General features: G+C 42.6%; 1 protein-coding gene across 1 annotated transcript in view; it reads right to left on the reverse strand.

The window, feature by feature from the left end:
• LOC135106937 (zwei Ig domain protein zig-8-like) overlaps positions 1-17,500 on the reverse strand; it is a 52,363-nt gene that overhangs the window by 2,628 nt on the left and 32,235 nt on the right. Inside the window, exons 2-8 of the mRNA XM_064016388.1 lie at positions 10,563-10,637; positions 6,943-7,115; positions 4,824-4,925; positions 3,241-3,349; positions 1,910-2,064; positions 1,104-1,233; positions 1-548 (exon numbers count right to left, since the gene is read on the reverse strand). The exon at positions 1-548 is cut by the window's left edge and continues 2,628 nt beyond it. Of these exons, the coding sequence (XP_063872458.1) occupies positions 448-548; positions 1,104-1,233; positions 1,910-2,064; positions 3,241-3,349; positions 4,824-4,925; positions 6,943-7,115; positions 10,563-10,637 (845 nt within the window). The 3' untranslated portion in view covers positions 1-447. The remainder of the gene's footprint in view (positions 549-1,103; positions 1,234-1,909; positions 2,065-3,240; positions 3,350-4,823; positions 4,926-6,942; positions 7,116-10,562; positions 10,638-17,500) is intronic.

Here is a 17,500-nt window from a genome sequence, read left to right on the forward strand (position 1 = left end):
CCGTGCAGCCTCGCAGCCGCATCACAGTAACACATCGAACATTTAGAATGAAGCTCAACAAGAGAGTGGAGCGTCCATGCTGCAAGTAGTACAGTCTCGCCTCTCTCTACAAGCAGTTCACACACGGACCGGACGGCTGCCTGGTTTTGACGGGCTTTCCCGGCAGCTATGAAGTCTTCCATTCGCATTACTATCACATTGGTGGTGGTGCACTTGATCGATCCCGCCATGTACATCTAAAATACCACTGCTGCACACTACTACCCGAACACTACCGCAGATTCATCCGCCGCTGGCAGATCACAGCAGCCACCACCTGATATGACTCAGTACGACCATCTTCGTGCACATGGAGACGCGTTGCGCGCTGCGTAGGGTTGAGAGCCGCCCGACGGGTCTTCAGCACCAAGGGAGCTGTGAGGTGGGGCAGAAGAGCTTCCGACGCACTTACAATGCCACCAACGCCAGGAGGGACGACAGGAGAGTAATGCTGAGGCGGTACTGCACCTCAGTGGCGCTTGCCCTCTGCATTGCTGCCGGCGTCTCGCCTTTGGGAAACAAGAAGCAGAATAAGGTTACTTGATAAAGACTCATTAGACGAGGTTTCGGGATTGTGGCACGTCATTTCTGCTACAAATATTCCTGACGCTTTGGTGATGAGGAGCAGTGTTTGACTTTGGGACAGACGACTTTGGTACATGTTTCGTCTCATTCGGTGCTACTTCACCTCCCGTGCCCACGTCCTGCATATAATAATTTCCTAATGAAACTTTTCACATAGTCACCTTCCCCTCCACATCATCACTTTGCATCAGGCATATTGTTACCAGAACTGATATGCCAACAGTTACAGGCCTCCTCTTCACTGCCCTTGGGATGCCAACACACCATATGACTGACGTTTTCCAGTCCCAGAAATAAGGTGCGAATTACAGCTTACCTGACCCTTGATGTACAAAATATCATATGGAAAAGAAAGAGAGGAAGATTATATATTAAAGGCACAAGAAAGACACACTAATGAACGGCATGTGTGATTGGGAAAAAGGCGCTAGGGAACAATAATTATTATTCTTGGTTAAAGGTGAGAGAATGGTTCGTACCTGTGATAATGTGGAGGGAGACGAAGGCTGGGCGAGCGTTGGCGGGCTGACAGGTGTAATTACCACTGTCCGCCTTCGTCACTTGAGAAATTCGCAGCTCACTCTCGCCCAAGCGGTTTACCACTGTTATCTGTAAGGGACGTGAGGGAGAGTGTTATTTTACCTTGCACTGAACAGTTGTAGTTACGGTACGGTAACAGTTGTAGTAAGAAGGCTGTAGTAGTAGTAGCAACGTTAGTAATTAGGATGAAAAGTGTATCAAATGAAGTAGTAGTATAGTAATAGTAGTAGTAGTAGTAGTAGTAATAATAAAAGTAAAAGAAGCATTAATAAAATTTCATCATTGCTTTTCCTTCTGTTTTAAATTGATCAGAAACACAATATGGAAAGACAATAAAAAGGAAAAGGAGAAAAGAAACCAATGTGAGAAAATAATAAACAACTAAAACAGTCAACACCATAAAATAACAATTTGTATTTCATTTTCATTACATCGAGAGGCAGTCACCAGGATCGCCCAGCCAGCCAGCCAGCCAGCCAGCCAGCCAGCCAGTCAACTGCAAGCATCGCCTAACACACCAGACCAAAGGGTTGTAGTGTAAGGGTGAGAAGCGCAGGCGGTGGGCGGAGGGACGGGAGGAAGGGTGGGATAGGAGGGAGCGTGGATGGATGAGAGAACATTGCGATTTGAGACGGAAATGGAGAGGAGATTCTAGTAGTGTGTGTGTGTGTGTGTGTGTGTGTGTGTGTGTGTGTGTGTGTGCATGCGCGCGCGCGGGCGTGTGCCAGAGAAGGAGTCGACCCACCCTCTTGTTGGAGTCGTAGTTGATCATGTGCTCGGCGTGGTACCAGAACACGTAGGTCGGCGGCTCGGTGAAGTGCTTGATGGTACACGTCAGTTGGACGGAGCTGCCGATCTGCACGTACCTCTCGGGACCGCCTCCGATCTCCGCCACCGCCTCTGTAAGGGTGAGGGTGAAGGCATGCTGGATGCATGTTGGTGCTGTTGCCAATCATTTATGCCACTGCCAAATATTACTGTCACTGTCCACTTCACATAGTTCGCTGTGCTGACTGACTCCTTACTATCACTATACGCTGTGTACTATCGGCTGTACTTTACTCTTCCCTATTAATAACATCTACCAGTACAGAGCACCAAGACTTTCACTGTAACCACTAAAGTGCCTATCTCACAATTACTACCATAACAATCACCATCACCACTGTTGTCTCCTCAAACTCGTCCCTTCATAAACCACGAGCACTAACTAATACTTTGAAGCAATCGACGAATTCCCTTCACCCAACAGCAACAGAGGATTCGAAATGTTTCTCTCCTCCAACTGTTCTTTACCTTCTTACCTCCATGAAGCTCCCTTACCTTTATCCACTAGAAGCAACAAATGGCGCCACCTATGATGATTTGTGTACCAGTAATACCATAAGTGTGCATGTATGTGTTTGTGTTTTTCTGAATGTAGGGAATCCTTGCAGGCGCATTAATCTTTGCTGGAACTGGCAATTACGATTTATCATTATCATAGTGGATAAATTATAGACGCAAGGGGAGAGCCCATCACCACAACTAACAACAACATCAACACTAATACTACCATCATAACCACAACCACCAACTGTCTGGCGGCTGATGGTGGTGATGGTTAGCAATACCACACTTTTTAAGTGTTTTGTCCTTTAAATATATGTTCCTTAGGTGTTACAACTGATTTCGTAACAATGACAATACAACTCACACAAAAAAATAAATAGTAATTCTACATCACAAACACGAGAAGAACGATACTTATAGAGGAGATGGATGACACACACACACACACACATATTATATATATATATATATATATATATATATATATATATATATATATATATATATATATATATATATATATATATATATATATATATATATATATATATATATATATATATATATACCAACTTTCACATATAAGCTGAGATTAAAATTTGTTATATTTCTTCTTATTTGGCTTACAGCTTTCCATCAAACTCCTTATGTTGTAAGGAGATACATATGAACAGTGAATGAGTGGAAGCAAGGAGAGTGGAGAGAACAGAGGCCTTTATTTAAACCACAGAGGCGAGTACTGACCGATGACATTTAGCGTGGTGATGACTCCGATGGGCGGGTGAGCGGACAGCTGACACTCATACACCCCGGCGTCGTGGGGTTGAGCGTAGCGCACGTGCAGCGTCCAGTCCTGAAGAGACAGAAAAGATAAGTGAGCCCGGATATAAATACACACAAATATAATATAGACATAGTTTCTTCATGGGAAATTAATTTGTGTATTTGAAGAACGTTGTTCATACTTTAGACTCGAACTGCTTGTGATTCATGAATTTGTCATTCTAACACCAAAATAAACATACACATTATAATATATTCTGTAACAACCTGAGCACGTGATCTCATACAAGCGAGCTACCAACTGCCGTGGGGTGTTTTGATGATTTACCAGAAAATCACGAACGTTTGTCACTAGCTTTACCATTCATGATGTGGCTTTTTACGATAAAATACGAGGACAGGAAACTCCTCCTGTGAATGAAATCCTGAGTTGGATGTCTCCTACTGTGTGTGTGTGTGTGTGTGTGTTACAGACCAGCTGACATCAGGAAGGCTTCCATCCCTTCCCGTCGTCAAGTCCTCACCATACTCTGTAAAGTTCCTCAGAGCCGCACACTCCTAAGTGTCTGTCCTCCCCGAAACTAAGTGACTCTCAGGCCATCAGCATTACAAGGAGAGCAGTAGAATACATCTCGGCAGGCGAGTGGAGGAGGAACGTCAAGTCTCCGCAACAAAGGAGGTGAATCAAAGCCTTTGAACGAGGCACCCATTCTGGGAAAGAGGCTTGGTGGGGTGCTAAGTGTTGCTGCAGTGGTAGAGTGTGTTGAGGCAGCCCAAGTGTGGCTCAGTGAAATTATGTGAATAAATGTACTGTATATTTATTTGTACGTATGCATGTATGTGCATTTGTGTATAAGTGTGAATGTGGATGTCTGTATATGTAAATATGTATGCGTATCTATGAATATGAATACATAATATGCATGTTCGCATATATATATATATATATATATATATATATATATATATATATATATATATATATATATATATATATATATATATATATATATATATATACACACATATATATAAAATATGATATATTGATATTTCTGGGTAAAACATTTATGCTAGTTTACATATACGTTTCAAAGGCCTGTTGTGATATCTGCTCCATTAAACATAACAACACAAGACCTGTAAAAGAGCCTCGGCTGAACGGGTCAGGGCCTCATGTTTTGCTGCACATATATGTGCATGTTATATCAGTATCAAAATATTCCCTCTCGTTAGTGTGCTTTGTACAACTTGCGCCAATAGGATTCAAGTTTTCATCTACAGTATATCATACCTACAATTTGTATTAGGTGTGGCTTAGTTAGCTGGTTTGCATATATCTACTCGTCTTATTACCGCACCCTGCCCACTACACATACAAAGCTCAGTGCACACGCTCTGCCTGAACATTCCATTCCTAAACACAAGCGTTCGTTGACTTTACATGGAATTAAATTAGAATACTTTACCGCAGCTTGCATCCCTTTGTTGGACTCCGGCGCAAGGACGTGTGGTAAAATTACGATCAAAGTGCGGTTACTGACCTGTGTCTTCTCAGAGTAGGTGACTTGAAACCTCTCGTCGTTGGAGTAGGTGTTGGCCCCGACGGTGATAAGGTGGTGGTCACGGCGCCTTATCCACGACACCTGAGGAGGACATGTCAAAGGAAGCAGTCAAGTAACAAGCCAAATAATTCCATTAAGTCATGGACTCACTATCAAACAAGTCCATCATACAAAACACGCAGGAACACTATCAGATGACATGGCTGGTAGAAGACCATCACGAAACACACACACACACACACACACACACACACATAGTTAGGCGGCAATGAAACAGCACTTACATACTCGTACAACATACCTACCTATCTGTCTATCTATCTATCTATCTATCTATCTATCTATCTATCTATCTATATCATCTACCACCGCCTCTCCAAAGCATTATAATGACCGCACAGATTAAGAACCATAACAAAAACAAGAAATAAACAATAAACGAGTCGTCGAAAACACATCCACTCTGTACAAGACGTAGAGTAAGCGACGAATCTATTAATATCTATTACTATTATTATTATTATCTAATATCGTTACGACAGAGCCATATAACAAGAAAAGTCCATGAAGAAAAAAAATATATATACGCCTCACTAGCGTAATAATACCATGGAGATGATTACAATATTGGGACGTGAGGTTATCATGATGGGTGGTAGTTGTAATCAGAGGACACTCACGCGACGCTCGAACACTACCATGGTGAGGGACGCGGCACGGAAGGCATCATATCAAATCCACCCTCATAAATAGGTTTTTTTTTTTTTTCCGTTGTTATTTTCTTTCTTTCTAATTTCCATGGGGGCATTCTGAATAAAGGAAATTAGGTTAGGAGTGTTTTCTCGTTAAGTAAAAATGTACGTGTGTAAATAAAGTAGAGTCTATTTTATTTCCTTCTAACTTCCATAGGGCATTCTGAATAAAGAAAATTAGGTTATGAATGATATTTCGTTATTAAGTAAAAATGTACCAGTGTAATAAAGTAGAGTTCATCACGGAAGGCGTTGACATGATATGTGCATTTTTTCCTTTAAACATTTCCTGATATTTTCTTAAACATACACACACCATTATGGAAAAAAATAAATAAATAAAAAAAAAAGAATCATGCTGAAATTACTTGAACTGAAAGTACATGAAATATCGCTGCATCATCATTGTGACTGACACGAGACTAACCTCTTTTGCAAACATTTTTTTATAGTATTTCTTTTTTTTTATTTCCTTTCCACGTGGTCCAGAACAACGGGAGATATAATGGCGCGGTTGCTTAAACTAAATTACATATACATAAAAAAATAAATGATATGAATAAAGTTTTTCCATCATGTTCATCCTGACGAGCTTTTTTTTTTGTCCTCCACACGTCTGTCAGCACGTGGCCACGCGTTACTCAGAATTACTACCAGTGAAGTTCCATAGCAGTCAAACTACAGCTTTAATTCCCCGTGACCGCAGCGAAACAAAGCCATACATACGTAAATACCTTGAACAACGTGCCTTGTGAAAATACATGAATCACATAACCTTCATTTTCCTTTTAATTAATAAGGTAAAGACTGGTTAATCAGGAAATACGATAGAAGGATCCCTCATGATATATAAAGTGCATAAAATGACACTCATTTATTTTCTTTATACAAATCTGATGGCGTCTTTCTCTTTCTAAGATAAAGATTATCTCGTGAATCTGCAATATGCGATCAGTTCCTCTTTTCAATAATAACGTAACGGAATACAATTTGTTGACTTGGCAGGAATGGAACGCCTTGTCCGTTTCCCAAAGAAACTGTTCACCACAACACTACAACCAGGCCAGCTTCTCTCCTCTCCTACATTTACGTGTCCCTCTCTCTCCTACATCTTCCTCCTACACCTTCCTTTAATCCTGCTATCCTTCCTCTAATCTTCTCATTCCCCTCCTGGATTTACGTGTTCCTGTCCTGCCTACATACACCTTGTAACCTCCTCTCCCTCTCCCTCCCTCTCCTTTACCTGAAACCTCCCAAACACTAATCAAGCCCTGACGCACCTCATAACATTCAGGCGTCAATAGAACCATTGGCTATGCCCCCATCAATACTAAACCTGCACTCACCGTCTCGTGCTCGGCCACGTCAAACACTTGGCAGCGGAGGGCGGCGGTGGTTCCAACCTGCACGGTGACGACGGTGTTGTTGTTTGTCATGAAGTAAGCGTTGGTGTCTCGCACGGGCGGTTCAACTTCGTATTCCCCCAACAGGTCACTAGGATCAGGCGTCCACGAACCTCCTGTAGAAGACAGAAATGGGAACTATCAGACAAAGGGAGGGCGGGAGGGGGAGGAGGAGAGAAGGTACTGGACGTTTGATATGAGAGACAGTGAGACATTTTGATGAAAAACTAAAGGGAGGGGAGGGTAAGAAGAGAATGGAAGGAAAGGAAGGTGTATGAGGGAAAGGAATACATAAATCCAGGGGAAGGAGAGAGGGAGGAGGAGAGTAGGAGAGCGGAGGGATAAGAGAGGGTAAGAAGGTAGTTGAGGAAAAATGGTAGGAAAGGTGAATATAAAAGAAAGAGGGACACAACTCAAGAAGGAATAGTTGGTCTGGTTGGAGAAAAAAAGGTGGCACAAAGAGCAATAGCGGAGGGGGAAGAGGACATGAAAGAGGGGAGTTAGGGAGAGAGGAGTGAGTGAGGGAGGGAAGGTTAAAAAAAGGGGAGTTATGAGGAAAGAGGGAGGGGAGCGTTGGAATGAGGGAAAGTATTGGAGAAAAATGGTTTAGGGAGGTAAGTAAACATATATTAAGAGAATGGAAGGAGAATGTAGGAAGGGAGACGAAGTAGTAAACTAGAGAGCGGAGGAAGGGAGGTAAAGGCAGGTAATCTAAGGATGGAAGGTGGAGGGCGATGCGGGGTGGAGGAAAATTACGATGACTCAGACTGAGGGAGGGAAGAAGAAGCGGTTGTTATATTATTTTCTTGACACGGACGAACACTCTAGGCGGAACCCGATAAGAAAGTCGCCCAAGAGTCGTGTGGTCGTAAGAGAGTCAGTCATCATCTACCGCAGGTCAAGTCTCCACTCCTTAATGTTTTTGGCCGCCAGTGACACAAAATCCACAGACAACAACGTACCATTTCCAGAGATTAGGAAACTAGTTTTCAGTAATGTCTGCTAATTAAGGTCGACTTCATTTCACTATTCTTTATCTTTTCATTAGCATTTTTCCTTAACGCTTATCTCTGGATGAAAATGGCGACACTTTACATTTTTCTTATTATCTTTACGGTCAATGATATATAATTGTTTAAGGAGCGTGGGATTAACCTCCTGTCCCTTCTTTGTTCCCTTATGCTCCAAATGCTACGGAGTCTACCATGTGGGCACTGAAGGACATTCGCGTACAATCGAACCGGCAGTCACTCAGCCTCGTGTGTGTGTGTGTGTGTGTGTGTGTGTGCGTGTGTGTGTGTGTGTGACTACGGAAAATAGTGATTGGTGGGCGTCATAGTGGAAATATCAGTCGGTGAGGACTCCTGAAGGTGAGGTAGGGTGGAATGTGATGCGCGTCGTCTGCAAATTCCTGAACCATTCACGCAAGAGGCGAGGCGGTGGAGTGGGGTATTCAAGCAGGTGATGGAACACGGGTGGGTGACAGACCTCTTCTATATTAAGACTTAAAAAATGGATATTCAGACTGAAGGTGAAGGAAAAGACGATGGATGGATCAGCAGGGTAAAAAAATGACAGGGGCTTAAGAAAAACGCCAATACTGGGTTTACATTAAAGCTAACAAATGAGGAGGAGGAGGAAGAGGAGGGGAAGGGGAAGGAAAAGGAGCAGGAGAGATTGAAGGGTGCTGAAAGAAAAGTAATTGGATTCAGAGGAACAAGTCGGACAAAAAGTAAATGCGCCACAGAAAGAACCTGGGAGTAAGCAGGAGGAGCAGGCGGAAAACATACAAGACATACTGAGTAATAAAGAAGGAAGAGGAGAAAAAGAGACCAAAATTGATGGTGAGTAAGAAGTGAAGGGAAGGAAATGAACCTCCTGAGCATGGGAAAGGAGAGGGCAAAGTTATCCAACAGAAAAAAAAGAAAAAAAAAGAGACGTCTGTACACTAAGGCCTCTCCACAGCAGCTCCATTTCTAAGCCATGGGTGACGGTGGCTCTTAGGATAATGTCCCTCTAAATTTCCCATACTTGTATCGATGCGCTCCCTTAAAGCTTCACTTATTGAGGCTTATGGATGAAACTCTCGTTGTGGTGAAATATGAGCACAGTATGTAACACTTATAGGACGTCCTGAGTAGCGGTGTGGTTTAAAAAAAGGCATTCGAAGACATTAGAGAAAAGTGAGGTCTGGTGAACCATTATGCTGCCGTCTGTTTAGTGAGCCGGAGCACAGAGTGTCATCCCGTCACAAGCCTGAAGAAGAACGAAATAAAAATAAGCGAATATCGGGGAAAAGGGAACCTCACATTTACACATATTTAAGTGAGAGGAGACGCTATGTGGATGTGTCGCCCACAGACAGTGTTATGCAATAGTGGACAGACATCGCTCCCCTTCAAGCTCTTCCACGAAGGGCACATGAAATTCGCTGTCGGATAAAAAGGTCGCGGCGCTGTCTGGCAGAGAACAGAATATCTCTCGACGAGTTTCGCTTTTCGTGGAAACAAAATAATCGGCTGTGAGAATAGTCCCTGAATAGCTATCCTTGCCAAGCTAACTATTCTGGCTATATATCTTCATGTCCTAGATGTAAATAACGTCAGTAAATAATTGTGAAAACACGTATTCATTGGCAGAAATGGATGTTCAAATACCCTGATCTAACCAATAAACAATACGATTCCTTTCTCAAAATCAAGCAATCTTGCAAACTATGGAGGTTTTAGAAACTAAACGTGGCGTCGGTTGCTGGTGTGAACACACACACACACACACACACACACACACACACACACACACACACACACACACACACACACACATATATACATACAGAAAGAGAGAGAGAGAGAGAGAGAGAGAGAGAGAGAGAGAGAGAGAGAGAGAGAGAGAGAGAGAGAGAGAGAGAGAGAGAGAGAGAGAGAGAGAGAGAGAGAGGTTCTAATTAATATTGAATCTGTTGGTGAAATGTGTTATGTCAACACCTACGTCCTCAACAACAACTATTGCCAGAATTATAATTATAATGAAAATGCTGGTCGCAGAATACAAGGTTGCCACATAAATGCCCCAAGTCAGCACAGGTTTCTAACAAAGGACTTCCAACGCGTTTCACATTACACTAAGCCCCCACCTTCCCTTCACGTGTCTTGCAAATATGAAGGAAAAATAAGAAAATAACACCTTCTCTCATCTCATCTCCTGGATTTCGTGACCAAAGAGGTTCCGACAAGGCAAACCTTTGAGACACAGCGAGAGAGTAGTGAGTATGCGAAGACCACAAAGGGGCGAAGGAAACGAAGAGAAATTACCTTTAAGCCGAAAAGTTCCATGGTTGTGTGTCTGTGTGTGTATGGATGTACCTTTTTTTTCTCATTTAAAAGGGACACTGGCCAAGGGAAACAAAAACAGAAGAAAAAAGACCACTGATATGCTAGAGTCTAAAGGAAAGGGCCTAGAGGTTATCCAGAATTTGAGGAGATGTGACGCTTGTGTGTTAGTGTGTGTGCTATGTTACATTATTGGGTTGTTGTCTGTGGGAGTAGCTGTTCTCTACTTACCTTCCGTCTTGAACCTGTGGGTCTCCAGCACGTTCTTGAACTGCTTGGACCACGTCGCGTGTCGTCCCGCCGTCTCTGTGGAGGAGAGATCACCTGTTAGATTCATCATATAAGCATTAGAGTGAGATAAGATAAATGGTCTCATACATTAAATGGATTGAGCAATTGTCAGAAATGTGGAGAACTCAACTGAAAATCAAATGTCAACTTACAGGATACTGATTCTAACTCATGGAGGAGGCGTTAATTGGTGGACACGAGGATCAAGATTCTTTTGAGGCATTTAAAATAGTCAGCCAAGACACTACAGTATTTTCCCCTCACGCCACGAATCCTGCTCCCGCTTGTTGAAGGAGTGACGTCCCAGTCCTTATTTAATATTGCAGCAGAAGCCAAGACAACAGGACAGAAAATTAATATAACCTGAATTCAACCACTTAGCTCCGTACTCGAGACAGCAAGACAAAGACAAGATTCGGGCAGACACGCTGGACAAAGGATAAAAGGAGGAGGCGAGAAATAAAGAATGAGGTCACGAGGCGGCCAGTACTTGAACTTGTGGAGTACGGTGGGCTTCTTATGTATCTCAATTTGTGTGTGTGTGTGTGACAGACATATGAATAAAGATATAAACATAAAGCAAGAATCCAGAATATAATCGATTATGACAACAATAACAACAACAACAAAACAACAACTATCAGCAATACAAAATATTCAGTGACATGAAAATGAAACAAACAACAAAAAGAGAGGAACCGACACCATCAAATCGTCAGTGTCTCCTTGAAATCAAAGTAAAAGTCTACCATTTGTTGACTTGGTGTTCCCTGCAGGTGGTGGTGACGTGAAGCCAGATATTAAAGTGAAGAAAAGATGGAAAAACCAACAGAAACGAAAAAAAAAAATATGGAAGACTGCAAAATCGAAGTGAAATATTTGTAAAGGTGAAGTGAGAGAACAGAGCTCACTGAATGAAAGGAAAAGTCAGTGTGTGAAAAGGAAAAATGCATGACGGCTGGAGTGACGTGATCTTTCCCCCTTTCAAAGCGAATTCATATTATATGGACGCTAGTCTGGACGTCAAATTCGGTAGGTGTGTTGACATTCTTCTTTTGTTATTCCTTCTTCTCTTATTTATTCTTACGTTTCAAGTCTATATATATATTTTTTCTCGTCGATGTGGCATTCTTCGACAGTTTTGGCTTCACAGATGGCTTTACCTCTCACCCGAGCTGTGTTTCCTTCCGTTTTGTTTGCCTGATCACTGAATTTATACTTGTATGTTTTCTATGTGGGAGTAATATGGGTAGAAATTTAACTGCTGCAGCAAGGGGCAATTTAGTACACGTCTGAGATCTCCTCAGTGTGTGTGTGTGTGTGTGTGTGTGTGTGTGTGTGTGTGTGTGTGTGTGTGTGTGTGTGTGTGTGTGTGTGTGTGTGTGTGTGTGTGTCCTTCAATCCCCTTTATTTATGTCTTTCTTTTTTTTTTTTTTTTATAAGAGTGCATAATGAAATATCCACTTAAATTTAGCTTAAAGTTATTAATCTTTAGCGTTTATGTTTCCTTCACCATTTTTTCCTATCTATTTATTAACTTGGCCTATTTTTTTTCCATAAATTGCTCTCTCACCCTTTCTTACTTTTCTTCTTCCAAGTTCAGTCACGTGTGCCTTCTCCCAAGAACGCAGAAAAGCCTCATTTGGCGTCAATAGTCAATCCTGCTGGCAAATATTCAGAAACCGATGTAGTGACATCCTCTTCGGTGATTCTGCAAGAAATACCCTACATGTGTCCATAACATCGGAGCGCAGAGTGACACGTGTGCCGCCTGGGAACGAACACCGCAGAAATAAAATACAGTTTACGACGGGAGGAATAAGAACGATCTCCTTCCATCATTATCATAAACGCCGGAGACGAGCGGTATGAGAGGCGCTGGAGAATACATAACGACCAAGAAGCGATTTTCTAAGGATGATTGCGTTATTGAAATTCTTTGCGGGATAATCACAGCGAGGGGTAATCACAGCAAAACGCAACTCGTGTGTTATTTGCGAGATAAATAGCTGTGACTGAATCCCTGGAGAGTATTCGTATCAGAGAATTCATAACACAAACAAGTCCCATCACAAACACCACCACCATCAGTCACACGATGAAGCAGAGAACAGTCCTTGAAGTCCCTCGAGGCTCCTCCACTTCCCTCCCTCCAACTTAAGCCTGATGCTCACCCATAACTCCGGGTGTCGCTGAGGGGCATGGAAGAGACGGGCAAGGAGAGTCGTGAAGGGAGGAGTGTGGCGCTGAAGAGGAGGGAGAAGCGAGAGAGTGAGGAGACGAGGTACGGTGGAAGCAAAGAAAGGAAGGAAAGAAGAAAAGGAAAGACAAGGAATAAGATGAGGTAGGGAAAGAAGGAATAAGATGAGGCAGTGGAGGAGAACAAACACAATTAAGATGATGAAATGAGTGCAGGAACGAGAAAGAGAGGAGGGAGGTGGAAATGCATTCTTATACAATTACAAGAAATGGAGTTTAATATGCAAGGCTGGAATAGTTCATAAGACTGTATACAGGTAAGAGCAAGAACAAAAACGAAACCAGGAAGCTAAAGAGGGCCACGAGAAACAACAAGAGCGACGCAAGTTAAAGTGAAGGACACTCGTAAAAAAAAATCGTGAACATCAAGGTGAAGGGGGAGTGGCCCGAGGGAACCATTGCCAGACGTCATCGGGGGAGCCTCTCAGGGAACGACCGTAAAGGTGCGAGGCGTTAAAGAATGTTTCTTCGAAGGATCAATAGCCTTACGTCATGCAGCCCTCAGGGAATGACGTTGACCATGAACCCTGAGGAGGTGAGTGAGGACATGCTGGAGGAGGGAGAGAAGATGGAAGTCAAGCACTGGGAGGATACGTAAAAAGAGAAAGATGATAAGGCGAGGTGAATGAGAAGAGAGAGAAGAGGATATAAAAGGAACGATATAAGAGTACTAAAACGAGAGACAAGTATAGACACTATTTCAGAGATGAATAGAATACCGAACTAATAACCACAAGATATACTACCCCGATTAAGACCATCACCACCACCACCACCACCACCATTACTGCCATCAACACACCAACACCACCAATACTTTAACACAACCACGAATTATTCGACACTAACACCACAGCGACACCAACCAACACGTGACAAACATCAACACATCACCACCCTCCTGACCATCACTCTTAACTAAAACTCCGCCTCATTCTGGCTTGGAAGGAGGAAAAATCACATGTTTATCCTTTCTTGACGCGGGAATTTTGCCAGATTTTCTCAGGCAAGGTGGCCGTGAAGTGGAGAGCTCCAATCAGCCTTAAAGAGCTTGAGCAACGATGAAAAAGTGAGGAAAATGAACATAAGATCTTGGGCTTGATACTTCATTAACTGGGGCGAGGAAAAAAGTGGCTCAAGGCAAGAGAGGCTGTCATGAAGGTGTTAGGAGATAATTTAATAGTCTGGTGTGATATAAGACAGGTTTATATAAGAGAGAACGATTACTTCAAGACCTAACTTAATTTCTAACCCAAGAATAAAGGGAAATGCTCCATTACACGAAACTACGAGTGTAGAAGGTTTTAGATGCTCACTTATTACTCTGTCTCACGTAATCTTGCGTAATTATAAAGGGTTATGCATATTTATTATACATATATGCTTGTGATGCCTGTGTAAAGAAACACTCACACATACACACAGAGCGAGCGAGTGAGCAAGAGAGAGAGAGAGAGAGAGAGAGAGAGAGAGAGAGAGAGAGAGAGAGAGAGAGAGAGAGAGAGAGAGAGAGAGAGAGAGAGAGAGAATGACGTACTATTCCATAGGCACATGCTACTAAGGAATAACTCGCATTTGTAACTATTCCTCAACAGCACCACTGTTATCCCTTATCGATTCACGTTATTTGGTGAAGGAGTGTTTCATTAAGCAGGTCATAAATTAAGGAAGTGCTTACATCAACGTTTATTGGCTAACTTCTCCCACTGATTAATGCACTGGCACTGCTACACACGAGAGAGAGAGAGAGAGAGAGAGAGAGAGAGAGAGAGAGAGAGAGAGAGAGAGAGAGAGAGAGAGAGAGAGAGAGAGAGAGAGAGAGAGAGAGAGAGAGAGAGATTTAATTACGAGTATCTTATTTTCGCAACTGCTTCTTATGAAAACCTTTAGAGTATTTTTTAACGGTGGAGTTATCTTGAAAATATGAGTAACAACTCCATTTTGCCACAACGGAAGCACAATTAAGTATTTCACATGTTCACATTTGCATCATAATTAACATTTATCGTCTCGCATCCAAACCTTTTTTCTCACGAATTTTTCTTTCATAAAGCCTCTCACATTCAGAAGCAGAGGATTACTTCATTCTGTCCTGTCACATAACTTGAGCCGTTGCCGAGTCATGAGAGTAATTTAGTCAGTCATCAAGCAGTTCCTCTTGTCAAGTTTACACAGACTTATTTTCTTTTGAATGCAACATATCCTCCTCGTGTCGCTCCGTTTTCCCAAAGGCGTATATAAAACAGTAATTAGATAAAAAGAAAAGAAAAGATAAAAACACCAATTTTTACACAGCACACCCAACGTCCTCCTTTCATGTCCTAACTCACATTCCTCCTCCTTCTTTTGTGTTCCAGTAGAATTTCCATATCAGGCCTTTTGCCTCTCTGCTTTCCTGCTTCCTTACTTGTAGATTGGATAATGCAGTTCCTGTAAGCTTTTTTTAGAAATAACGAATCCTTTTGGTTCTTCCTCTGTAGTCGTATTTCTCTCTTGAATCATGCTCTCGCCACGCCTCCCACGCTCCTCCCACAGTGCTGCTCCCTCCCTCCTTCAGCAGTTCGTGGTATGTTCCGTGACCTGTTTGCTTTCGTTCAACATTCTTCTTTGTCTCGGAATAATGTAAAAGGTCTTTGCAAATAGTCTCCTGTGTGTTTTTTTTTTTCCTGCTGTCTGAAATATAAAGTGTGCAGTAAGTATTTCAACTTCACCTCGTATGCTCGTATGCAGTCTAGTTTTTAATATATGGTTACTTTTGTTCTCGAAAATATTATCGTGTGCATAATTGTGTGTGTGTGTGTGTGTGTGTGTGTGTGTGTGTGTGTGTGTGTGTGTGTGTGTGTGTAAAACGGCTTGTGTGCATGTAAGTTCGCGTGACTTTTTTTTTATTGTTGTTTTTGTTGCTGAGTGTGTGTGCGTGTGTGCGCGCGCGTGTGTGTGTGTGTGTGTGTGTGTGTGTGTGTGTGTGTGTGTGTGTGTGTGTGTGTGTGTGTGTGTGTGTGTGCCCGCTAGAAAGTATTTACAACGTTGTTAAGTGAGTGACAGGAAAAGAAGAAGAAAATGAAGAAGGAAGAGAAAAAAGATGGTATAAGCGTGTGGGTACGTGTGTGTGCGTGCATGCCTGCATATATATAAGCATGGCATCCGATATGAGGCGGGGCGCTGGAACTCAGGAGGAGGAAGAAAAGGAGGAAGAGGAGGAGGACGTGGGGCTTTGAATTTGCAGGAGGGAAGGCGAGGAATGAAAAATGAGTGGAGGCTCTGAAATATTGTTCTGTGTAATCTGGGGGACAAAGTCAAGGTCATATGTTAATAATGAACTCACTCTCTCTCTCTCTCTCTCTCTCTCTCTCTCTCTCTCTCTCTCTCTCTCTCTCTCTCTCTCTCTCTCTCTCTCTCCTCTTTAATATACTGCTTGCTTTCCCGCCAGGTTCGCTAACATCGCTAATAATAATGCAGTGTGGCTCTCGCTCGCTTCTTAAATAATGCATTTGGTTTGCTCTTCTGGTGGGGATGGTAAAAGGAAGAGAAAGAGGAGGAGGAGGAGGAGGAGGAGGAGGAGGAGGAGGAGGAGGAGGAGGAGGAGGAGAAGGAGGAGGGAGAGGAGGAGAAGGAGGAGAGAAAGTAAAGATCATTATGAGTGTCTTTCCACGTACGAACTGTTTATGATTTCAAAATATTCAATAATTGTTGGGTTGTGTGGCTGACGAAAGGAAAAGTTTACCTTCTATAAACAGTGGAATAATCATTGTTAAAAAATACCGAAAGGGAAAATAAAAAGGCAGATCTCGGTAGGAAACAAGCACAAGCAAAACATACAATCAATAAAATACACGTAAGAAAAGACTATGCTAAGAGAGGAGGGAAGGAATGGCGCCAATAAAAGAAGAAAATTTTTGTAGGGACATTCCAGGCAATTCCTACGTTTTCTGCAAATCTAATAGAAGGAGAAAGGGAAGGAGGATGAAGATGATCTAATAGAAGGAGAAAGAGAAGGAGGATGAAGATGAAAAACACAAAATTTACAAGAGAAACAAACAGCACCAGACTTGCTGGCCGTTACGCAGTTGTAGGCTATCAGGACGTGGGATCATAAAGGGGATGGCTTGTCTCGATCCACCGTTCCTTGCAATGGTGGTTTGTGGAAAAGGAAGAAAAAAAAACAAGAAAAAAACATCCGGCACTGAAAAGTTGCAAGGAAATTTGTGTAGGAGCCAGATAAAGAGGAGGAGGAGGCGGAGGAGGAGGAGGAGGATAAAGAAATGATGAAGACGACAACAACGACAAGGAGGAGGAGGAGGAGAAGGAGAGAAAGTAAAGATTATAACGAGTGTCTCTACACATATAAATTGTCTATGCTTATAAAATACCTGAAAATTATTGCGTTGTTGTGGATGATGAAGGCAAAAGTGAAGGAAGGGGGAAAAGGAGAAGGAAGAGAAGGAAGAGGAGAAGGCGGAGGAGAACGTCAGTCAGGAGTGAAAGCCAGAAATGTCTGAAACGTATCACAGCGTGGATGCCCTGGCGTTAATGCACCGTCAAATAATATCGTCCCAACTCTACATGGACGGTCGATTTTGGTTCGCTGCCATTTAGTGACAGAGAGAGAGAGAGAGAGA

The sequence above is a fragment of the Scylla paramamosain genome, chromosome 14 (assembly GCF_035594125.1).
Source record: "Scylla paramamosain isolate STU-SP2022 chromosome 14, ASM3559412v1, whole genome shotgun sequence".
NCBI classification, from domain to species: domain Eukaryota; kingdom Metazoa; phylum Arthropoda; class Malacostraca; order Decapoda; family Portunidae; genus Scylla; species Scylla paramamosain.